Below are 24,892 nucleotides of genomic sequence, written 5' to 3'. Positions count from 1 at the left end.
AAAAGATGTTGAAATTTTTTATAGCATTATCTACAAATAAATAAATAAATCAATAGTATATTTTTTGTAATCTTAAATCGCATAGCTAAATAATATGGCCGTACGAATCAAATACAGAAATTTAACATTCTTAGTAATAAGATAAATAGGAATAAAATTCTCGAATATTTTTTAATTTCTAATAATCTTTCATAATGCGAACCAAACCAAACGCATCCTTAGTGTAATGCAGAATGGCTCCAATATAAGGAAATTTTCCATGCCGATAACTATAGCTTCATTCACAGCCATCGTACAATCCCATGAGTCGAAACTAATGAGTGATCGGAGAAAGGAATTTGCTCGAACAATTCGCGCATCATCACTTTTTGTCAAAAAAAGACGAGACAATTGAGACACAGCTTTAAATTGCAAAAGCACACGGAGCTTCAATTTGATAACACAAGGCTTGTCGCTACCGCTCTTTTCCTACACAAGAAGGTGTACGAATTAATTACCAAGTTGCCATTAGATTAACTTTTGACTCTACTTGTTTTTAGTTTGCCTAGTTCAGATCAGCCTCGTTTGGGCGTGCATTAGTTGTAACACTCAATTATGTATTATTTTGGTGTGCCTAGCGGTAGCGGAAGCATCGTTAGAGAATATTAATCCTAAATTGTCTATATTATATTAATTAGCTCAGAGTTCCATTGGAGCCATAATTAATAATTGAGAATTTGGAATGGTGACGTATCATGACAATAGTTCAAAGCAGGATGTAACAATTATGTTAAATAGTAGCGTAGAATAGACGACAATGTTGGGTTGGGAAAGTTACGGTGTCGTCTCTCCAATCGTAGCCTTTCGTAGACTCCAGAGGCCATTAGGAGTTTACTAAAACGACTCAGAGAACTACATCTACACGAAGCACGCCGCCGATATAGAAAATTTTGTATCAAGAGTAACGCTCTAGCTAAAGTAGCCCTTATACACAGTTATCAGGTAACTTAACATTGGACATCACCCGAACTCTAGTCGAACCCGACTGGACCGAACACCACATGACCCGATTTAATCTAGTCGGACACGTTGGCAAGCAAATCAGATATAATCTCAATTATGATCGGCTCGTGCATTTCAGAATATATATATATTTGACTTTTAAAACCTTTGAATAAATAAAAATACAAAAATTTATATTTATCTTCAGAAGTCCGGCTATCGATGACACCAAACACTTGGTGTTACCAAATTTTCTGCCGTTAGATTTATCATTTTGATCATTTTTATCCGTTAAATTATATTGTTGAACTAACTATCCACTCAACTTTAGAAAATTATTATTATTCCAACCGCGCATATCGCTTCATCCAAAAATTAAAAATTTAATAATATAAATAATTAATTTATTATTAACAGTATTCTAGCCTGGTCCTATCTCCGGATGCGCCAATAACATCATTGGATTGTCTTCTTTTTCATTAAAAAGCTAGAAAAGGTACAAGTGGTGGAGGTTGCAACAGAAAAACGAAGCGCCCGCGTCCAGAAGCAGCCAGAATCCAAAAAAATCAATCTTCCCTGCTCCAGATAATGCCACCACTCCACTTGCAAGGATTTCTGTAGATTCAGTGTATTAGTATACCCCATGCACCACGATTTTCTATCAGCGCTTCACAAGTAATTTGCATGCTTTTGAAATTCTTTTCTTTGTTGACTTACATCATGAGTTCATTGCTTCATATCCGTTAGATTGCAACTTGGTAAACAATAGGATTAGAACAGGATGCAAGATCACGTGAAAATAAAGATGTGTATCATGCCCCTAAAGTAATTTTTTTTTAATAAATAATTAACAAGGGAAAGGATCAAAATGAAATACTTTTTGCAAGGTTTGAAATTACGAGCTTTGAAATTAGAGATCGAAAATAAAACCCGTCCCAAAATTAAGAACTAACTAACGGTGCAATTGAAAATACTGCAGGACTAACAGCTGAGATTAAGAAGGGCGGTACACAGGGCGTAATGGCGCACCAGGTGCACGTACGACTTTCCACGTTCCAGGCCGCGAAGGGACGCACACGTGGCAGCAGCTCGCGGGCCCGGAGGTGGCGCGAGCGCCAACTACCCGGGAATCACTGCTCACCCATCCCTCGCACGCGTCGCAGCACGGCCAAGTCCCCTCCTTCGAAGAAAAAGTACACATCGAAATTATTTCTTTATAATAATATTTAAAGTATTTTTATATCAAAAAGCATATAAATTATAGTAATTTACAACAACAGTAAAATTTTGGCCAGTATTTATTAAATTTATCACTATAAATTAAAATACTAGATACGTGCACATAAANTAATATATATATATATATATATATATATATATATATATATATATATATATTATATTATACACGCGGATCAGCAGGAGATACTCGTCGTCGGTTCCCCTGTGACTTTACTTTCTTAACTGCCTATAAATACCAAACCATATCATCCTACTCCTCAATTCTTTCCGCTCTGCTGCATACCACAATTTGTTTATAGGTTTTTTTTAAAAAAAAAATAGAAAGAAAAATATAAGGAAAATGGCGAACAAGGAAGGGCTCACCCTAACTGGGCTTCTGAAGGAGGCCGCGGAGAAATTCCCCGGCCGGCGCGCCCTCCTCGTCCCCGGCAAGCTCGATCTCACGCACGCGCAGCTCCACGACCTCGTCGAGTCCGCCGCCGCCGCCATTGCTGCCGCAGGCGTCCGCCCGGGCGATGTCGTCGCCCTCACCTTCCCCAACACCGTCGAGGTCCCCCCTGCCACCGCCTATCCTTTTTTTCTTCTTCCTTCCAGATTTCTAGTCTTATTTAATTTTCTTTCGCTAGAATAAAATTTTACATATATTTATATTAAATTGATATTAAAGTTTAATATTAAAAAGAAAAAAAAAAGGTTATTGAGTATCTGCTTGGGTTTCCGTGCAGTATGTGATCATGTTCCTGGCGGTGATACGGGCCCGGGCGGTGGCGGCGCCGCTGAACTCGGCGTACACGGCGGAGGAGTTCGAGTTCTACCTCTCCGACTCCGAGTCGACCCTCCTGTTGACAAACGCGGAGGGCAACGCCGCCGCCGAGGCCGCGGCGTCCAAGCTCGGGATCCCCCGCGCCACCGCCGCGCTCGCCGACGCGGCCGGGCCGGTCCGGCTCTCCCTCCCGGCCCGGTCCGACCCGGAGGCCGCCCTGTTCGGCAACGAGCCCTCCGACGTGGCCCTCTTCCTCCACACCTCGGGCACGACGAGCCGACCCAAGGGGGTCCCGCTCACCCAGCTCAACCTGGCCGCGTCGGTCAGCAACATCCGGTCCGTGTACCGGCTCAGCGAGTCGGACGCGACCGTGGTGGTGCTCCCGCTCTTCCACGTCCACGGGCTCGTCGCGGCGCTGCTCAGCTCGCTCGCCGCGGGCGGCGCCGCGGCGCTCCCCGTCGCGGGGCGCTTCTCGGCGTCGGCGTTCTGGGGCGAGATGCGCGCGGCGGGCGCCACGTGGTACACGGCGGTGCCGACGGTCCACCAGATCCTGCTGGACCGGCACGCGGCGCGGCCGGAGCCGGAGGGGGCTTACCCGCGGCTCCGGTTCGTGCGGAGCTGCAGCGCGTCGCTGGCCCCGGCGGTGCTGGCGCGGCTGGAGGCGGCGCTGGGCGCGCCGGTGCTGGAGGCGTACGCCATGACGGAGGCGGCGCACCTGATGACGTCGAACCCGCTGCCCGAGGACGGGGCCCACAAGGCCGGGTCGGTGGGCCGGGCCGTGGGCCAGGAGTTGGCGGTGCTCGACGAGGAGGGGAACCCGCGTCCGCCGCACGCGCCCGGGGAGGTGTGCGTGCGGGGGCCCAACGTGACCGGCGGCTACAAGAACAACCCGGCGGCCAACCGGGAGGCGTTCCGGCACGGGTGGTTCCACACGGGCGACGTGGGCTTCCTCGACGACGACGGGTACCTGCGCCTCGTGGGCCGGATCAAGGAGCTCATCAACCGCGGAGGTGAGACTTGAGAGAGTTGCCATGAATAGATCTAGTGATCTGATCTCATCGAATTCTGGTGAGCAGGTGAGAAGATCTCGCCGATCGAGGTGGACGCGGTGCTGCTGGCGCACCCGAATATCGCGCAGGCCGTGGCGTTCGGCGTGCCCGACGATAAATACGGCGAGGAGGCGAGTCCTTTTCTTTCTTTTATTATTATTATTATTATTATTATTATTTGATAGAAAATTTTGCGAATTTGAAATTATTTTATATATATATTATTATTATATTAAAAACAAGAAAATCTGAGCCGTCCGTTCGTTTGCTGGTGAATGGTTTGCAGATAAACTGCGCGGTGATTCCGAGGGAGGGGGCGGAGATCGGGGCGGAGGAGGTGGTGAGCTACTGCAGGAAGAATCTCGCGGCGTTCAAGGTGCCCAAGAAGGTGTACATCACCGACTCGCTTCCCAAGACTGCCACAGGGAAGATCCAACGGCGCTTATTGGCCGAGCACTTCCTAGCTCCCGCCAAAGCCATCACGGCCGGGGCATAGATATATGATAGAACCAGCTTTTATTGCTCTCTCTATATTAATAAAAAAAAAAAAATAAAGGTTTCCAGCCATATTTTCTATTGTTGCGTGGTCCAATCAATTATAATGCCTTTTTAATTAAAATTTATCTATTCCATCATATTTTATATAAAAATATTTTTATTATATATTTTTTTTTCTAAAAATAGATATTTTAATTGGCTAGATATAAGCTCATAATAATATGGAGCGACTTCTACACAAAATATTTTCTCCTTTTATTTGAATTAAAAAAAGGAAAAACTTTAAAAACCCCCCTTGTGGTTTCAATTTTTTTCACTTTAATATCCTGTGGTTTAAAATGTATCAAGTTAGTACCCGTTGTTTCTCACTTTATCACTTAAGTATCCTGTGGTTTAAAGTGTATTAAGTTAGTACCCTGTGGTTTTGTACTTTATCACTTTAGTACCCTGTGGTTTTACACTTTATCACTTTAGTTTCTTGTGATTTAAAAAACTATAGGATACTAAAATGAAAAAGTGTGAAACCTAGGGGGGTTTTTGAAGTTTTCCTTAAAAAAATAAATAAGTAATAAAAAATATATATATATAATGAAATAAAATATATAAGGTTTGTCTTTACAGTACTTGTTGCCATCATGATCGGGAATTAAGTACTTTTATATGCTATAAAATTAATTTTAAATCCCGTGCTGTTTTTTTCTTAAAAAAAATTACTATTGGTTTTTTTGTTACAAAGGTTAGTAATTGTTGCCCAAGTTGTCGTTTAAGACGTACAAGGAACTTGAAGCTTCTACCGGGACTTTTCATCTGTTTTCGAAAGAAATATAAAATGCTATTTATTTTATTTATTTTTTAAAAAAAATAAATTTAGTTAAAAATATTAACTAACTTCTGATTTGTTAGATGATAAATTGGTAGAAATATGCAGGAGCTGTGAGATTTATTAGTGAATTAGTGAATTATTATAGACAAGTTAAAAAATAAAAATAATAATAAATAAGAAACTGTTTTCACTGACCCACGTACTCTTTCTAGAATATTGTCGAAGAAATAGGACCTTGATGTTCTGGCAGCCGAGGTTCTCATTCCGGTGTTTGCTTTCTTCCCTGCTCGCGTAGCGAAGTCGGCTTTTCCAACGAACACACTATTTCATGTGGGCTCTGAAAACCCGAACTCGGCCCCACCCAACTGTCTTTCTTTCGCTTTCACCCCCCCTAACCCCCCAAACCCCACGAACAAAAAGACAAAAAAGATTTTAAAAAGGTAGCCTTTCGCTTTCAACTGTTTGTTGTAGGGCACAACTAGCATGATCTCTCACCATCCGAATTTGAATGCGCTCACAAATTAAACTGAAAAATAAAAAAAAATATACCAGCATCAGGCTAATTTTTATCTTAAGCTGGTCCAACATTTGTGTTGGTTTAAATGGATTACCATTAGTCCTGTGGCAGAAGATTAGGTTGGGTCGGATATGTTCGAAATGGCGTGAGGTTGAATTAGTCGAGTCATATTTGAAGTTGTGTAAGACTGATTTGATCGAATCATAATCGAGATCCGCAGAGAGCCATGAACACTATGTCTATACGCTTTAAATGAATTAGTTGCGTATTTCTAACAGCTCAATTTTTTAGAATTAATAACTAGCGTTAACGATCTGACAACTAATATGAGATAAAGATTGCCGATTTAAATGGATCAGCATTCTGCTTTGATTGGGTATTCATTTTACTTTGCTTTTTTTTTTGAGAAAATGTAGCAAGCTACATGTTTCATTCATTAAGCAAAATAAACTAAGCAAACAGGATGAAAGCAGCTGGAGCTTTCTTAAAAATGATACAACAGAAAGAGACGAAAAGGAGATAAAAAGGGAAAGAAAAATAAAACGAAGAAGGAACGAGCGGTGGGGAAAGAGGGAAAAGGGATAGATGACTAAGGGACAGGGATCAGGCGATCAAAGAATATGGTTCTAAGAGGCTAGCGGGAGTTTGACGCGCTCAACCGACCAGGAAGGGGTGGCGAGTTTGGCTCGAAAGATTATATGATTCTTTTCTGTCTAGACTATGAAATAACCTCTTACTCTGATACCATGTGAAATAACCATTGTATGTTAGAAAACGGTGTTTAAATATTTTTATATTTATTGTGAAACAACCGTTGTACTCTAAAAGCTTAAGAGTCTGGGATCGAGACTTTTTAATCGGCCCATGACGTGGGCTTGAATTAAATGGGAGGAAATTAATATGTTAGGAGCCTGGCGTAACTCGAACTCAGGACCTCCTGCTTTGATACCATGTGAAACAACCGTTGTACTCTAAAAGCTTAAGCTGTTAGAGAACGGTATTTATATAATTTTATATTCAACAACAACCTACCAGCTTAATATTTTAATTTGTTAATATTTTAGTTTGTTAATATTTTAGTTTAGACAAAAACCGTCATTTCTGGACGTAGTTCAACCACGTATTTGACTATCCTAAAATCAGTGGGAAGGTGCCCTGAAGCATATGCCCTCGGTGGGAAGATCCCTGAAGCATATGCCTCCACAAACTATTATTGGTGTACAAAGAAAACAATTTTGCTTCATTTATGTAGGAAAAAAAAAAGTTTAATCACTAGTCTTTTGTGCATGTCATAGCTTGTACCATTACCATATCAAGCGATTGGGTGGACCAGGGAAGCTGACACCAGTTGGGTCTCTACATCATTTATTATTTCTGTTGTTGAATTAATGTGTATGAAACACCATTTTTTAGCGGTGTAAATTTTTAGAGAAAAAAAAATTGCTTTATATATGATCATAAATCTTAGCAAACCCTTTCCATTCTTTTAATTATGCAAATGACCCTGCATATTAATACAATTGTCCTTGCTAAGTTAGGTTTTACAGTTCAAAATTTCTCATAAGGAAGAGTCCTTGCGATGGTGGTATCAGATGTGACAATGTCTTCTCTAATCTAATTTAGTCTTTTTGGCCTTAAGAAACTGAAAAAGCATAGAAGTTCTCATTTGGTACTTTAAATTTTATTATTATAAAAGAAATTTGTTGAAAAATTGACATAAAATATTTTTTTATAGATAATATTTTATACAATAATATTACATTTGTGAAACAACCGTTGTACAGAACAGTATTTTAAATATTTTTATATTTAACACTCCCCCTCACGTCTGGGTTCGAGACTTTTTAATCGGCCCATAACGTGGGCTTGAATTAAATGGGAGGAAATTAATATGCTAGGAGTCTGGCGTGATTCAAACTCAGGACTTCCTGTTTTGATACTATGTGAAACAACCGTTATATTCTAAAAACTTAAGCGGTTAGAGAACAGTGTTTTAAATATTTTTATATTTAACAACATTCTCTAGCAAAACACACTCATTAAGAAGAGTCCAGTGATAATAGTAGCTACGAAGAAAGAAATTATTTATTATTTTTTAAAAAATTTTTAAGAAAGAGACTAATTATTTAATTAAGTCCAATGGTACCTACCATATATATAATAGTGGTGGGGAGCAAGAGGAAGCTACTTGGAACCATCTTAAGGTTGGAATGGTCTCTACAACAGGAAATGGTCGTCCCCTTCGTCAACCTCTTACATTTTTTTGGCTTTTACGAGAAATAATATGCAATAATATATACCTGCTCCTCTTTTTAATCAAATTTTTTGACCATATGAATGAGGGCGACAGAGACAGATCGAGTTTTTTTTTTTAGTATATAAATTACTATTCAATGAAATAGATTCTTTGGATCCAAACAAATTTTACTATAATACAAATACTATCCATAATTCAATATTCTTGATGAAATAGGTACATTTTTTATGGATTTTTTTTTTATTTTACTAAAAGTCAATTTTCATTGAGAAGACGTGTTGTACTAGAGGGGGAAAAAGAAAAAGTAGAAGGAAATATGTATAAATCAACTGATTTGCACACTTTTGACTGTATTTTGAGCATTGAGGACCCACTAAAATAAATAAAGAAATTCATATATAAATAAATAAGTACCCAATTTTAAATTAGATCACCAATAATTGATTTTTCTTGATATTGTAGTATAAAATAATAGCAGCAGCAGCAGCACATGGACAATGAGAATAAAACTATTGAAGATGAAGCCACCAGATCTCAATTCCTTAACTTCTGTAACCAATGTTAAGTGTATGGATCAATCAAACTTATACAGCAACTTATTATACAGCAAACCCAGCTTTGCCACACATTCAACTCATCAGTTGTTACCGTCGCAAGCTATTTTAGTACAAACAACAAGGCCAATAAAGGACTAAAGAGGAAAATATTAAAAATAGAAAGGGAAAAAAAAAGAGAGTAAGAAGAAGGTATTTCGTGTGAGACGAATTTACAATGTGGAAGGATTATTAGTTACGACGATAAGGCGAGTTCAGCCCACGCTAAAGGCGAATCTTTCAGCAGGGCAGCTGGTGACAGGTTGATCCCATTCTCCAGAACTGATGCGATAATTTGCATCGACGGCCTCTTGGAAGGGTCGGGCTCGATGCATAGGCTGACCACGCTACATATAACGGCGAGATCGTCGGCTTTCACGTTCTCCAGTTCGGGATCCACCAGCTTTCCTATCTCCTCTGGGTGCTGAAGATATTCTCTGGCCTGTAACAAGTTTAAGATCAATATGTGAGTTAGAAAAAAAAATTTGATGAAAAATTTAACAAATGCACTAGATTGAAATGCAAATACACTACGTGCTTCAACCGTATTAAAATTATACAACGGAAATGCTCGGTTTATCACAGATGGGACCAGAAGATGTAATTTGAAAGTACGAAATTGATAAAATGCTCACCCAATCCTCCAAGCATCCTCCGTCTTTGCAATATGGAGGCCTTCCACTGATCAATTCGAGCAAAATCACTCCGAAAGCATATGTATTGCCTTGGACATCCGAATGCCTTTGCTCTAAGCAATCCACAAAATCACGAAAAGAACCTCCATTTGTAACACAGGCAGAACCCTTCTGATATTTCGAAAAAATCATTTTCCATCTCTCAAAATCAACTATCTGCTTATAAAACAGTTGGGTCAGTACCTCCTTAATTTGGTAAAGAAGCTATGTCAAAGCAGGCAAAAAAAGTAGAACAATTTATACTTGATGGAATGCAAACCTTTGGGGTGAAATCTTCGGTGATGTACACTGCATTTGTGTTCAATTCAGCTATTGTGAACGGAGGCTGCAGCTCTGTGTGAAGGTACCTTAGTCCTTTCGCAATACCCATAGCTACTTTCATGCGCCTAATCCATGATAACTGTGATCCTTCACCATCTAAAAGAAAAAGTAATATGCATCCTTAGGTCCGAAATAAGATGGCACCAATATACCAAAAGAAAGAGTAGGCAAAAATTTAAGAATCCAACCAACTACTATGATATTTGGATATAGGCCCTGAAGTTGAAGTTTTTGGATTTGAAACCCTAACTTAGTGTTGTACGATCTTAGAGAACACAATCAGGCCTCAATTTCCGTAAAATGAGTTTCAGAATACTCTATCATTCCATCAAAATAGTCCCAAATATACTTTACTCCTGATGGCATCTTCTGAAACTGTACAATGCTTCAGTAAATGGTTCATATCGGGAGGAAAAAAAAAGTAGAGAACTAGTTTCCAAATGACCTATAATTGGATGAATTTGTATGCTTAAGCCAAAAGAGTATAAATGACTTACAATGAAGGTGCTCATACAAGGTTCCGTTAGATGCATATTCAAAGACTAGTATCCTTGAAAATGGTTCGCTTTCGTTGCAATAACCAAGCAATTTTGCTACATTCTCGTGATTCAACCTTGCCAGGTCAGCCAACTGAAAGGTAGATCTCCTAATTAAATTTTCGGCATGAAAATAAAATAATTGAAAGCTATTTTGGCCAATAATTTACCTTATTCTGAAAGAAGAATTCGTGATAGCTCGTCCAGTGTTCTTCAGAGAAGCACAGTGCAATAACAGCAATTTCAGGTCCATCCTTCATAGTTCCTTTATATAGTATACTATCAGGAGATGAGCCGATAATGTTGCTGAAATCCTCACAAGCTACTTCAAGTTCCTGCCGACTTAATCTCGGGATGTTTTTCAGGATTTCACTGTCTATTGGCACAAAAATTTGTACAATTTTATTAGTTTCAGCTGCCATTTTGTGATGAAGCACTCAATTTGATAGCCAGTAACAAACTTGGTACTAACCAATAGACATTGCGATGTCCGCCCTCCAATTCTTCGATTTCTTCCAAGGAATTTTTACAGTGGGCTTTAGCTTGCAATTTCCAGCTGCAGTAGCAGCACCAGTGATTACGAAAACAACCACAAGAACACCAGTAGTAATTTCCAGAATCAGAAGCCACTCTGGCTGCTGTAGACTTTGGTGCTTATGCCATTCGTTCGATTGTTTATATTTCTCTTTGCCTACTTGCTGGCTTTTTGCAGAAGAACCTAAGGAAGGGCAACAAATTCTCTTTTCAGTCTATCAGAGACTAGCAATCTGAAAACCAGTAAATTCCTCCATGATAACAGTAGATTTATGAGATCCATCATGTAAAAATGTAAATTTATTTCTCTTAAGTATAAGCATAAGAAGAAGTACATTTGCATACAGTATGCACGTATTACTGATAGATGCGTATCAATTTATTCACATAAAAGGAACGACCTCAATGCACCTGTGCAAAACCTAAAACTCTAGCTGTTACAAGTAAATAAACCACATGATTGCAAATAAGATGAATGATCGAATACTTAGCAAATATACGGTGCCTTTGTGATCATTAGAATTAACATTAACCTAACCCCTAGGCCTTCTATAGTAAATGTTCCATGTTGTTGTGAATAGTAAATGTTCCATGGAGTTTATATTCGAGGGACAATGACTAGTCATTGAAATGTTTATAATGAAGACTTCGCAATTGACTTCGCAATTGTTCATTCTAGTCCCTGGATTTCGGCATATAAAGATGCCTCAAGCAATAAAGACATTAAAAATAAGTGACTTGAGAAGTTATAATGGCACCATTGCAAATTTGAGAAGTGCGCTGCAGGACAGAGTATTCATCTTGGAAGCAGTTTCCTTGGAAGCTCGACCTGCATATAGATCCGAGGAAACTGATGAGTTTCAAATGAAGTATATCTAAGATGACTTAAAATAGAATTTATTTACCTTGGAAGGTACTTCAGACAAGCTGGAACTTTTCCAGCAAAAAAGTTGTACGAGAAATCTCCTACTCTCAAGCGAGCAAAGCGGCACAGGCCATTACCATTGCTGTGATCTAACCTGAATTGTAACAGTTAAAAAATTAATCTGAAATAATAACATAGTACTAACCTACGTATCAAAGATTTGAAATATTTGCCACAGATATTTGCCACAAGAAAAAAAATAGTGAAAGGGTTATCAATTTCCCTTGAGAAAAGCATATATGTATTTTTAAAATAAAAAAAAGATTACATGCTGCTTGAGGTAGTAGGAACATTTGAATTGTTGCTTCCAGGGATTGGCCCATGTAGTCTATTTCTATCTATCCGTAGCTCGACAAGATTATTAAGATTACCAAGCTCGGGCGGTAGACTCCCGGTCAGCGCATTGGAGCGAAGATTTCTGTGTAGGAAAATTTTTTAAAAAAGAAATATAACAAGTTATCAAAAGAAAAAGAAAAAGTAGCCAATGAAGAAGGGTGGGAGGGGGGAAGAAGAGATTTATACTAAACATTTTGCTTCCTACATTATGGTTATGCTCGTCAGTTCGCCAAGCTCAGGAGGGACAGGACCAGTAAGCCAATTCACGCTCAGGTCGAGTACCGTGAGGTTCTTCAACAAGCCAATTTCTTTAGGTATTGTTCCAAGAAGTGAATTATTGTCCAAGTGCCTGTAGGATGATATAAATACATTATTATGTGCTCCAAAAAAAAAGAAGTGAAGAATTAGTATTTAGTAACAGATCATACAGTTCTTGCAGAGAACTCAGTTGTCCAAGTTCAGGAGCAAGAAATCCCTTCAGCGACGAACTCGAAAGGTTTCTGCAGAACCCAAATCCCATTCTCAGATATAAGATAATTAATATGGAAAAATAGTATACAACTTCTCAGGAACACAGAAAACATAATGCTAGTATGCATAAGCTTCTTTGGCACCACTTACACTTTGTCATATATGGGGTTACATTACCTCTAGTACTATCAAATAGTAAAGTAAGAATACTAGCACAATAATTAACAGAATATATAGGAATAAACAGTGTACAGGTAAGGATCCAAACTAAATCCAGTACTACTGATACTGAGCAAAAAAGGGCATAATTGAGATCTGTAAGAGTTGGGGCAAAGTGAGTATTAAAGTTAAAGGAAGGGTTTTTCTTACAGAGAAACCACTAGATCCTGAGATGGTGAGCAAACCACACCATACCAATTGCAAGGATCTCCACCTTGTGCATTCCAATCAGATAGAACCGCAAGTGGGTCTTCAAAAATGGCTCTTTTAAATGCGGCGAGCGCCGAAATTGCTGAAAACAACGCAAATCACATCACAAATTCACCTCTAGAACCAAAATTCCGACCCATCTCCAAAAACCCGCATCCAATTCACCCCCCAAAACGGAACCCAAATCGAAACCCACAAACCCAAAAAACATTAAACATAGTAACATACCCTGGGAATCTAAAGAGGAGTGAGTGGGCACAAGGAGGACGCCGAATTTGATGGCGAGAAGTAGCAGCAGCGGAAACCCAAGTGAGCTCCTCATGTCCACTCTACACTGAAGCTTCGAACTCCCCCATAAAAGAAGCTCCTTTATGGATTAAACTGAACCAAAAACCCAAACCCCCCCAAAAAACTAAGGAAGTGGGGAAAATGGGGAGCGAAAAAGGAGGTGCCTTGGAGGAAACATGGGTTGGGAGAGGCGAAAATGGTGGAAAGGGAGCGCCCACATGGGGCGGAGGTGGAGTTGGTGGGGAGAGGAAGGGGGAAAAGAGGAGAGAGAGAGAGAGAGAGAGAGAGAGAAAGAGAGAGAGGAGTGAATGGGGGAATGTTTCATAGCTCCGAAATTAAATGGAGGGGGAGGGAAGAGAACATTGGACTCCTGTCGCCTTTTCGTTTTCTTTTTCTTTTTTTTTTGTTATTTTTTATTTTGAATATTTTCTTAATTAGAATATTAGGATTTGAATATTAATTTGGCTAGGATAATGCGCAATATCTATATCCAATTACGAGAAAAAAAAATACAGTGACACGTAATGCTAGAAAAGATAGGTTGATTTATGTGTTTGTAGGCTTGTAGCTATCAAATTTTTAATTTTGACATGTATTTTTGTGTGACTGTTGAGTAAATGTAGAGAGAAAAAAAAATGAAAGGAAAAAAAAAAAAAAGTTGTGTGATGGAGAAATTACATATGTGCTTTTTTTTTTTTTTGCACCTAGTTTACTGATTTAATTTAAAATATGAGATAGAATAAATATATTTGAGTTAATGATCTAGGCAATAATTATTCGCGCCCAAATTAGTTTTGAATTTAGTTAGCAAAACTTTGTCAAACTATATATGCCCAAAGTTGGTTCCACAACTCTCTTTTGGATAACATGCTCAAAACCACAGTTACAATTAGCACGGGCATTTTATAGGACTAAATTATATAAAATTCTGACGTCAATACTCATTTTTTCATATTTTTTTTCTGTTATTCAAAAATCTACACTTTATCATCTTCAAAATTAAAAAATATTCACAAGAAAATACGATATGACAAAATGATCAAATTATCTTCATCTTCTTCATCAATCTCCTCCTCCCCAATTTTACTCATTCGACGGTAGAGAAGGACGAGGACGTGTGTCTGGGCATGGACAGAGGGGTGGGCGAGGCGGCAGAGGATGGTATATGTGTGGGCGTGAATGAGAATTTCAAAAGTTTTTTTGGGTATAAAAAATAAAATATAAACGGAACTCTAATGGAACATTGACGGCGGGGGTCAAAGTGAATATTTTTTATTTTTTAAGAGAGCAAAGTGTAAGTTTTTAAATGATAGGAGGAAAAGTGAAAAAGTGGGTATTGGTTGGAAGATTTTCTATAATTTAACCATTTTATAAAATAAAATCTTGATATTTATGCATTTTGTGCATAGAAAATTCCATTTTAAATTGTGGGAAATGTTAGGTATAAGTAGCTTTATAGTTTTCTTAAACAACACAATCAAGTAATATGATTGATAGTGCTTGGCCCCTCCAATGTTGAGCAGAGATTCTCTAAAGTTACTATAGTATTTGAGTAGATAATCCAACTCTCACTTATATAATGTACAAATACGGATATGAATGATGATCTTGCTTAATAATTTAGGGGATCAAAATTAAAATAATTTAAGTACCCATTACATTAATTGATGCTATTTGATTAGATGGAACTTAAAAAAAAAATGTATCAAATCTATTGAGGATTAATTATGATCGTGTGTTGATTTGTTACTCTATATTTGATCCCTAATGCATAGATGACATTAGTACATGACCTTGTAGCAAACTAAACCATTTTTGCAGTGCAAGTATTAAAGTGATAGGTGTTTTTTATTTTATTTTATTTTATTTTTTTTGCCTTTTTACATGGTGTTATTAGTCGAAAGTTGTGTGAGTGCATTTTATGATTTATAATCTCCTCTCCCCAAGATTTGCAAATGTCATCTCTTTGTTTTTTCTTCTTATATCTTCTTAAATAATTACAAAATATGTAAAAGTATTAACTGCAAGGTACAAGGCACATAGTACTTAAATTCAAATGTCTGATCTCAGCCATCAATAATGGAGTAGTTTCGCAGCAGAAAGATCGCGAAACCTAGTAGATCGATGAAATAAATGAAAACACCAAGTAAAATTGTTACATGTACCTTCGAAAGTATTGCGGATATATATGGATATATACTAGTAGATGAGTTAATATTTTGAAAGTCGCATATGGGGATTAGTTTACCTTTTAGATTTTAGACATAATCTCATGTGAGCATTAGTAATGAAGATTTGAAACATTAGTTATTGTCAATTATACTATATATGTTGATTCAGCAACTTGTACTAAGGATACTTTGATATTATGCAACTTCAATTAGTATTATTCTGATTTATTGCAGCTTTAGTTAAGAAACTTATGATGCTTAATTGAGAAGACATTTGAAACTGATGTTTAGGTGACAAAGAATGTGTGACCCATCTACTAAAGAAAATCATGGTAGTCCAAATCAAGGACATATCTGACTAATAAGTGCTTCTTTGCCTCGGCTTTCAGAATATCTTTTCGACTAAAATCGAGATTTGAACTTTGCTTCATTCAAAGATAACTTTGAAGAACCTAAAATGTGGAGGTTTTTGCTGTGTCCAAAAACAAAAATGACCTTTTCGCTTTTGAATTCCGAAAGAAGCAGAAAGTTTTCAATTTCCAAACAAGCCAAGGTTATTCTAAATTAACTTCACAGATCAAAAAGGCTCCAAAATTAAATTTGAAAACTTGGAAGGCTTAGAAAATAGAAAGACTCTCATGTGAATATGAGTAAATAGAATAAAGTTCTCGTGGTCGCAGTGAAGCTTCCTCTCCAGCTCATTACATATCTCACAACCACCGAAAGAAATAAAAGAACTCCGTGGTGTTAACCTCTCTCTTATTAAATTAAAATATAGCAGCGTATTATCAAAGTTGTGTTCGATCTTCTTTAGTTGTACAATATTGCGAGAGGCGTAGTAGTCCCCGTTGGAGCACCGATACTAATCTTAGCAAAATATTGGATAAATAAAAAAGTCTGAAACTTTTGCTAAAGCAGAAACTTGAAATGAAATTACGAGTTGAACTTCTAATTTGGAACTTACTGTTTCTTCTGGAAAGAAAAGCTGTACTAAGAGTGATGTTCACATATTGTTTCTGTTAATAGTGCTACTAAAATTCGATCTTATTGAACAAAGCTGCACCTTATAGAAAGGCCAAATAGATGGTGTAGTGGTCATGATGTTATCATCCATGAAGAGAGAAAGAGAGAGAGAGAGAGAGAGAGTGTGCTATTAATATAGAGAGGTGAAAGCATGTGATGTGAGGCATTTGCCTTTAATTTGGCTCAACAGAGTCAGGAGGAGATCAGCAAATTCCTAATTAATGTTGTCTGGTTCTTTCTGTCCTCATGCATTCATTGTTTCCTGGTTGCATTTTATGATGTTGTTGGCCTTTATGCGTATATAGAGCAGCAGTTACATTATTAATGTCCCAAAAGGTGGTTTGATATTGTGTTCCAGGACACCACAAATATTAAAGGGATTTCACTCGTACTCCAACTATCCAAACACGATCCGGTCCTGACCCAATCCTAACCTAAACCCAAGGTGATCATATATTTAGAGGCACGTGATCGATCGATCAAAAATACGACCTGTTGACATTTAGGATACGAGTACAGGTTTATGTTTCTGTACCGTACGCCACTCTGATTCGATCTGATTTTATGAATGTATGATAGAGTCTTATACTTTGGAATGGTACTTCAAGTGGCCGTTTTTGCATATTACAAGAGAGAGATCTTCTTGTCAATACCATGTAGAACATATCACAAGCAAACGAATATATAAAAGGTAGGAAAATAATCTTAGGTTCTCAACATTTCATGCAAATAAATAATGATGTATTTTGGCCAAGAAAGGGATGCATAATAAGCATAATAGCTTACCTGAATTGGTTGCTTGCTGGTGGACCATTTGGAAGGCCAGAAATGATTTGATCTTTCGAAACGTCCATTTCGACCCTATTTTGGTTGTACAACGAATTAAGCAGCTTCTGAAGTCCTGGGAACCCCTCTTACGACCGGTCCTTTAGATTGGGTTTTTTTTTTTTTTTTTTTATGACTGTTGTATCGTTCTTAGAGGTCCGGGTTGCCTCACTCCTGTAGCCTAGTTCATACTTTCAATGAATGAAGCAGGTAGCTTGCTACCTTTCCTAAAAAAAAATAATGATGTATTAGTATTTCGGCTTCGCGTAATTCTAGCTGTACTTAGAAGCAAACCAACTATAGTCGAAAGCAATAGAATACTGATACATAAGTGAGAGCAAAGAGAGTGATACTACACCCACTGGATCAGGACAGAAAAATTGACAAGTTGTAGGGCCCTTTTGGTAACTAAACAGTGATACTACACCCACTGGATCTTGGTTTCAAGCATCTATGATGCAAGGCATGCACAAAAAAAGGGGACCCATTTGTCACTTTATCTTGTGCTATTAACACATATCCATGTGCTTATGTGACAACATATATTAATACACATCTGAAGATCTCTTTTCCTTTTTTCAGATGATACTCCCTTGGGCTCCTCTCTTGCTAGCTCCTTTGGAACAAATGGTCCCTCATGAACCATCATCACCTTTCACTTTCCACCATAGAAAATTCAAAAGAAAATAAGGTAGATATGTTGTTGCTTTCAATAGCTTGTTTAAATAAAGGCACCATTAACTGAACATTTCGAGTATTTCATTTTGATTTCACAAAAGCGCGAAAATTGCAGGTACGTAGTTGTTCGAACCATGAAAGTTGAAATCAGCTATAGTTTCAATCAGCGGTACATTCGATTGATTTTTCTCGTAATTCTTTTTAATCAAATAAAACAGAATGACTATCGAGTAAGCACAGGTGGCAATCTGTAATTGAGCGTATGCTGTTTATAGGAGGGTCCACATAATCAATGTTGTTAAGTCTCACATCACCGCCCGTAGCTAGCTAATCCCACTTATAGTATTCAATCAACAAACTTTAGGAAATTGGCTACTTTGGAGCTTTCACTAACAATAGTGTTATCTTCTTTTTTACTTGTAACCTTAGCTTCGATACTAAGTTTCTGATCTAACTTTGTTTCAATTCCTATTAGCTTCTAGCTTAAGAATTGGCCAACCAAGTTGGTGTGAAGAGCAAGCATTCGTTCTTGCGGCAGTGAAAAGTTAACATCCCTCTCTTCGTTCGCCATCTCCTCACCTTTGAAGCCAAGGCTCAAAAGTTGGGCTGCTATTTTCTGAGTATGTGACTGTTTCTACTTCATTAACTCACTGCACCAACATTGAGTAGCAGCTAATTATTTCCCCCAAATAATTCACTCGGAGAGTATGATTGAGTGATGACCCACCAACATTGGTAGGGATCATAGTGGGGCGGGTTTAAAGCGCGCGTCACTCTATACCTTACCTGTGTGAAAAATATATATATATATATATATATATAGGGTTTCAAACCCGCTCTCGTCCCATTAACCGCATGTAAAACTCATTCCACCTCAACCGAAACCGTGACAGGTTCAAATCTCTAATGCTTTATATTCTCTACACCTCACTCAGGTCACCCAAATTAACTCAATTCAAACTCCAAGGACTAAATACTCATCAATTCTCCATGCTTTGAGAAGAAATTTAGCCTGTGAGCCTTAAAATTGGCTTATTAAGACAAGCATTGAACTAGCTTATTTGTATTTTTCGACTATAGTTAACCCACATTAGCTTGTACTGTTACTCTACACATTGTGAATCAAAAAAACATTGAACATACATATATTCCTTCCAATATAACTTGCAATTCTCCCCAAATTGTGCTCTAACTATAGCTATTCTCCCACATCTCTACCTGTTTTATTGCCTCGTCTCTTTTCCGAGACATCTCTTCTAGCTCTTTAGGGTCAAATGGAGGCGGAATTGTGCACGGATCCGAATCGTGGACCCATTTCGCCATTGAGTCCATCATGAACGTCTTCTCGAGCCCTTCGGCGGCGCAGGCCAACGATTCCAGGCACAGCTCGGTCGCCTTCTCGGGCACAGTTGGTTTGTACCTCAAGAGCTTTGCGTACTCTGTTAGTAAGTGCAACATGTAGTCATATACGTAGTCCATTTTCACTTCCTCTTGAATGTAGCCGCTTCCCGCCTTTCCTATAGCTTGTGCCTGTTCGATTCACAGGATCAGGAATTTAGGAGTTGCGTAGTTTTGAGGTACATTAAGAGAAACTAAGACATTGATCATAAACAAAAGTACTTATATATATGTTGATATGCTACTGACCCTATACTGAATGAATCAAATTAGATGGTTCTGATCCGAATCCGAACTAGTTAAACCCAAACAAAGACTAATTAGGCCTCAAATTCACCAAACCTACAGCTCTCTACACCTAACTTGACATTGAGCCCTGTATGTTAAGGGGTTGGGTATGATAAGCTTGAGTCGGATGCGCGCGGCCCAAAAAAATCCCTGTGGAACCGAACCCAGGGCTTCTTCCTCAATGGGCTTGTTCTCGGGATAACAACTTTGCTGACACATGGCCATGGAAAATAGGACCTGTTTGGCCAAGCTGCGATTCGCAAACTTGCTGATTTGGTGTAGGTAGCCCTAAAAGGGTTAGAATTTTTCATTCAGCAGGTCAAACCAAACATATACTTTCGAGTCTATTTGGCATGACTAGAGCTTATGCAAAAGTATATTTTTAGTAGAGCGCTAACAATTGTTCTACAAGTTCTCTAGACTCAGTTGCAGCACAAGAAGAGACTTTTGCTTTAGGCCAGAAAGCAAGTGCTTATCTTACATTAGTATAGAAGCTCCGAAACTTTCATTGTCAAACATCTGACTATTACTTCTCGAAATAGAAAATTATATCCTACAACAAGTTTTCTGTTCTGCTATTTATTGTTTCAAGTTTGAAATAAGTGTATGACTACCTCATCTGGGTGGCTGTTGCCCCAATCAACGGCAAACTTGATCGATTGGCACTTCCGATCGGGTTTAATCGGCCAGTAATGGTGACCCGGCATCAATCCCCGCGTGAAGAAGTCCTGGTACGGAGTCGTCACCAGCAACATCGGCGAGTCGCATGCCAAGATGTACTTCTCGCTCACCGACCACGACTTGCCATCAATATAAATCTTATACCTGTACCAAAACACCATGAAGTTCAAGTAACATCCACAACAAAGGTTTAGACCTTTATGAACAGACTATCAAAACCACAAAATGCATTAGGTTAAAAATAAGTTTACTTTAAATATGCACTTGTGTCAAATGATGGAACGATGGGTCTACAAAAATTAAATTAAATTACCTGTATACACACTGGCTAGCTAGGTCTGATTTCTTGAATCCACTCTGGGTCTCACTGTCCCAGTTCTACAAAACCACTACTCAAAAATTAGCTGAAATATAGTTGTACTATGTGTGGAGATAAGTATAAAAGGGCAAAGGTATTATGATACACAAACATTTACGTGAATATTCTCCATAAAATCAGCCATTTACTTGTATGTCTCAGAAAATCAAACTTGATTACCTACTAACAAGAATACCCTCTACAAAAACTTAATTGTTCATGTAAAAAATCAATTTTTTCACGAATTGGATGACCCCCCAAGTTAAGATTAGCATATTTCATAAAGGGTTAGCTTCATACAGCTAAATATATCGAATAGCAAATATATCCCTCTAAAGTTTAACTTTTCATATTTATCCTTACAAATGTCCAATGATACATATGTTTATCCCTTTGATTTGTTACCATTAAAGCACCATTTATTTTTTAATAGAAAATAAGTGAAATAATATTTTTTCCATCACAAATATATCCCTCCAAAAACTCTAATTGTTGTAATTATACAGAAATGTTCTTCCAAAAATCTCCAACGAATATTTTTTTCCTTTCTACCATCACAAATAAAATAAGAGCGGTAAAAAAGTCAATTTACCACATTATTAACTAGGTTTAAGTATTTTATCTATGGTTAACTATATTTGTTTAACGGATTTCTACCGGTATGGGTATATGTGAAAACATTAAAATTTTTACAAGAATCAGATGCTTTAGTAGTGATGGAATCGGATGCTTTAGTAGTGATATAATGGCATCCAAAATATCAATATAATATCAAATAAAAAATTTTGCAGGGGTATGCTGTAAAATGACCATGAAAAGTTGGCTTAAAAGCAAGTTTTTTATGCTGATACCAGTGTAAAGAGCCGAGCATTGTACTCTTGGCCATTGGAGACGTTGCACTTGAGAAGGTCCTCTCGGCTCGGGGAAACACTTGGGTTTCCTTTCCAAAACGCGTAGGGTTCTCTATCTTTCCATTTCACTCTCTCGCTCCCCTTCCTCAGATCCTCTAAAAGTAGCTCCCATGGCTTTATCTTAATCTCCGGCCTATCAAATTCACATGCAAAATATATACATATATTTATTTATTTTCATAAATAACTACACCTCAGGAAATATCACATCAGTTTGGCTAAGATATATATATATATATATTTTACCATTAAAAGTAGAAATGTATATATTGACGTCCTCTTAGGCCGACTCTTTTCCGCTTATTAATATTAAGCAATCACCAGCCTTTCCCAGCACAAGTGGCAAAAAATTTATTAATTTGTATTCGAGATCTCAAGTTCAAAAATTATTATTTGATATTTTCAACTAAATCTATTTGTAAACAACATGAACGAAATAAATAGCATGTTGCTTTTTTTTCAAAAAAAAATATTTGGTAATCCTCGATACTAATATGCCCTAAGTAAGAAAAAATAATTTTTTATAGTTAATTACTTCCGCATGCTGACCGTTCCTAGAGCAAGTGGCAAAAGACTTGATGGTTGGTATCCGAGACCCAAGTTCGAATCCTAATTGATTCATATTTTCAGCTAAGTTTATTTCTAAATGAAATAAACGAAGCGGATAGCGTGCTATCTATCTCTCAAAAAAAATAATAATAATAATAATTAATTATTAATAAATAATATAATGTGATTGATATACAGTGGAATCTCTTCCTCAGTCGACCTATTTACTGCAATGGCTTTCACATGGAGTAGTTAGGAAACCGAGTACCGGCCCAACCAGACCTTCCTGTACCGCAACATTATGTCTCGATATACTTGATAGCGACAAAGGAAGCGACATTAATTTTATTTTAATAGTAATAGTAATATAATAATAATAATAATAATAATAAAGAAGCACAAACAGTACCAAATAATGAAGGAAATAAACAAACAAACAAAGAAACAAATGAACAGATATGTAAATTGCGTACCAGCCCCAGAAGGACCAGTCGGGGAAGACGATGTCGGCGGAGGCGTGGTCCTTGCAGTAGCGGAAGAGCGGCGGCAGCGGCGGCGCGTCGGGGCGGCGGCGGCGGTAGCGGTCGAGGAGGACGAGGGGCGGGTCCTCGCAGTTGAACATGAGGTCGAGGTCGGGGACGCGGCCCGGGCGGCGCGCGAGGAGCTGCAGGATCCCCCACAGCGTGAACACGTCGCGCGTCTGGTACGGCCGCGCGTAGCGCTCCACGAACGCGCGCCCGCCCAGCACCACCAGCCGGAAGTGCGCGAACCGCCGCGCCCCCTCCACCGCCGCGCGCGTGATCCCCTCCGCCCCCCGCCATGCCCGCAGGTCCTCGTGGATGTAGCGGAAGTAACCCGGGCAAGTTTTAGTACCAGCAGCAGTCCTAGTGGTACGTAGTGGTGGTGATCTCGGTGTGCAGGAGAGGTGTTCGACGGATGTCCCATTAGGAGGGCACGCGAAGGAGATGGGGATTCTTTTGGGGTGCGCATGGTCATAGTGGGAGGATATCTGCTTCTCTGTGACTGTACTGCTGCTGCTGCTGCTGCTGCTGGTCTTTAGGAGGAAGGGCTGCACGCGCAGCCAAAACAGATAGAATCAGCGTTTCATTATTTCCTGATGCTCAAAAAATCAATCATAGTTTCTTTTTACATGACTCAATAATTAATCGATCAGATACAAATTCTATCTATAAACTCATCACAAGTGCAATGGCATTACAACTAAAAATTTAAAATAACCATGCCGCTACTGTAGAAGCATTTGCACTTATAGCTCAGTAAAAAAAAACAGAAGAAGAAAAATTCAGAGGTAAGGAAAGAAACTAAATCAAAAGAATCCTGCGACGACGATCGTCATAGAGGTGCATACGACGTGGTCGACCCATCGCGCGGAGATCAAAACGACGAGGACCAAAAGCGCGACGAAGACGACACCGACGCCTTTCACGGAAGAGTGTATACTCTCTACCGCGCTCTTCGCCCTTTCATTTTCAGCTCTGTCGCCGCCGCCGCCACTGTCGACGCCTTCCGACGCCCCAACACAAGTGCTCTTCATGACGAATACTCTATATATCCGAACTCTACTCTTCTCTCTTACAATGATGAGTAGTTTATAATAATCTTGTTGCGAAGATTAATAAGTTGGTTTCTATTTCAGGGGAGAGCATCTTAAAACAGAAATTAAGACGAAGGTGGAAAGCGTGAGGGGACGAGGTGTGGAGGAGGCTAAGCCTAGCAATTTGGGGGGTAGTGTTGACTTTTGAGGGGGACTGTTCGTAACCGTTTCTACTCATTTGACGTCCTAGTTGTCTATATCCTCCCTTTTTGTGCTTCTACGCGTGCACCGCTATTAAATATTGTGGTTTCGTATTTTTTTCGTTAATTTTTTATTAAATTATGTATAAAAAAAATTAAATATTCTATCTAAATTTTATCAAATATTTATTTTAATACTTTTGAGTTTGAACTTTGTTACCGATTTAACAAAAAAAATTAATAAAATCAATAATAAAAGAATAAAAATATAATTACGGAATACTAAATTAATACACTTTAAATTACAGAATAATAAAATAAGAAAATATAAAATTACAGAAGTGATAGTTAAAATTTTTTCTAAATATTAATTCCTCTCCTCTCATTTAGTTTAATAATCTATCTATAGAAAATATGCAACCTTAGTTCACTATACAGGTGCCATTAAGAGAGAGTAGGTGGGAATTGGAGGGTGCGGCCGTGCGGGTGGGGCCCCGGTGGATAGGGGTGAGGGTGGGGCCTCTTTTTTTTTTTTTTTTTTTTTTTTTTTTTTTTTTTTTTTTTTTTTTGTCCCCTCTCTCGCGCAACTATTCTGGACAAAGGGATTTGAGTTTTTTTTATTATTAATCTAATCTAATTTTTTTTCTCTAATTATATAAATTTAAACACATAATTTTTAAATAGTTTAAATTTCATACATTAAATATAAATTTTGATTTTATAATATTAATCACTTAGATGTAGATTATATAATAAAAAATATGAGAGATTGATTTAGTTTAAGTTAATTAATGATTTTAATAAATTTTGGTTTCAAGAATCGTACGAAGTATACGAACTAAATTTGTAAATTAAATGACGCATTCAAATTTTAAAATCAAAATATTATTGACCGGTTCAAATCTAACATATAGAAAGATTGAATTGTTAAAACAAAATTTTGAAAGATTAGATAGTTAAATCAAAATAATTCATAGTTTAGAAAAGTTTTATATAT

The 24,892-nt window shown here is 38.1% G+C and overlaps 3 protein-coding genes and 1 long non-coding RNA gene across 4 annotated transcripts; 1 reads left to right on the top strand and 3 right to left on the bottom strand.

The window, feature by feature from the left end:
- Positions 1,345-2,724, bottom strand: LOC109703516. The gene is made up of 3 exons (XR_002213977.1): positions 2,587-2,724; positions 1,968-2,161; positions 1,345-1,596 (listed from the first exon to the last, which is right to left on the bottom strand). It is a non-coding gene; the product is annotated as an uncharacterized LOC109703516 (long non-coding RNA).
- LOC109703515 (oxalate--CoA ligase) lies at positions 2,521-4,612 on the top strand. The gene is made up of 4 exons (XM_020224148.1): positions 2,521-2,773; positions 2,949-3,996; positions 4,063-4,166; positions 4,322-4,612. The coding sequence occupies exons 1-4, from the start codon at positions 2,564-2,566 to the stop codon at positions 4,529-4,531; spliced, it is 1,572 nt and encodes a 523-aa protein (XP_020079737.1). The 5' UTR covers positions 2,521-2,563; the 3' UTR covers positions 4,532-4,612.
- LOC109703609 (probable LRR receptor-like serine/threonine-protein kinase At1g63430) lies at positions 8,635-13,589 on the bottom strand. The gene is made up of 13 exons (XM_020224293.1): positions 13,199-13,589; positions 12,911-13,052; positions 12,499-12,570; positions 12,276-12,419; positions 12,003-12,152; positions 11,715-11,828; positions 11,568-11,638; positions 10,748-10,993; positions 10,446-10,651; positions 10,237-10,369; positions 9,678-9,835; positions 9,359-9,574; positions 8,635-9,165 (listed from the first exon to the last, which is right to left on the bottom strand). The coding sequence occupies exons 1-13, from the start codon at positions 13,290-13,292 to the stop codon at positions 8,920-8,922; spliced, it is 1,992 nt and encodes a 663-aa protein (XP_020079882.1). The 5' UTR covers positions 13,293-13,589; the 3' UTR covers positions 8,635-8,919.
- LOC109728899 (O-glucosyltransferase rumi homolog) lies at positions 18,962-23,952 on the bottom strand. Its single transcript, XM_020259435.1, has 6 exons — positions 23,510-23,952; positions 22,614-23,209; positions 21,532-21,724; positions 20,636-20,700; positions 20,256-20,466; positions 18,962-19,485 (listed from the first exon to the last, which is right to left on the bottom strand). Exons 1-6 carry the CDS (start codon positions 23,693-23,695, stop codon positions 19,144-19,146), a joined length of 1,593 nt encoding a protein of 530 aa, XP_020115024.1. The 5' UTR covers positions 23,696-23,952; the 3' UTR covers positions 18,962-19,143.

The sequence above is a fragment of the Ananas comosus genome, linkage group 25, assembly GCF_001540865.1.
Source record: "Ananas comosus cultivar F153 linkage group 25, ASM154086v1, whole genome shotgun sequence".
Taxonomy (NCBI): Eukaryota; Viridiplantae; Streptophyta; class Magnoliopsida; order Poales; family Bromeliaceae; genus Ananas; species Ananas comosus.
Note: the sequence above shows the minus strand (reverse complement) of the source record. Positions and strands in the feature narration are given on the sequence as shown.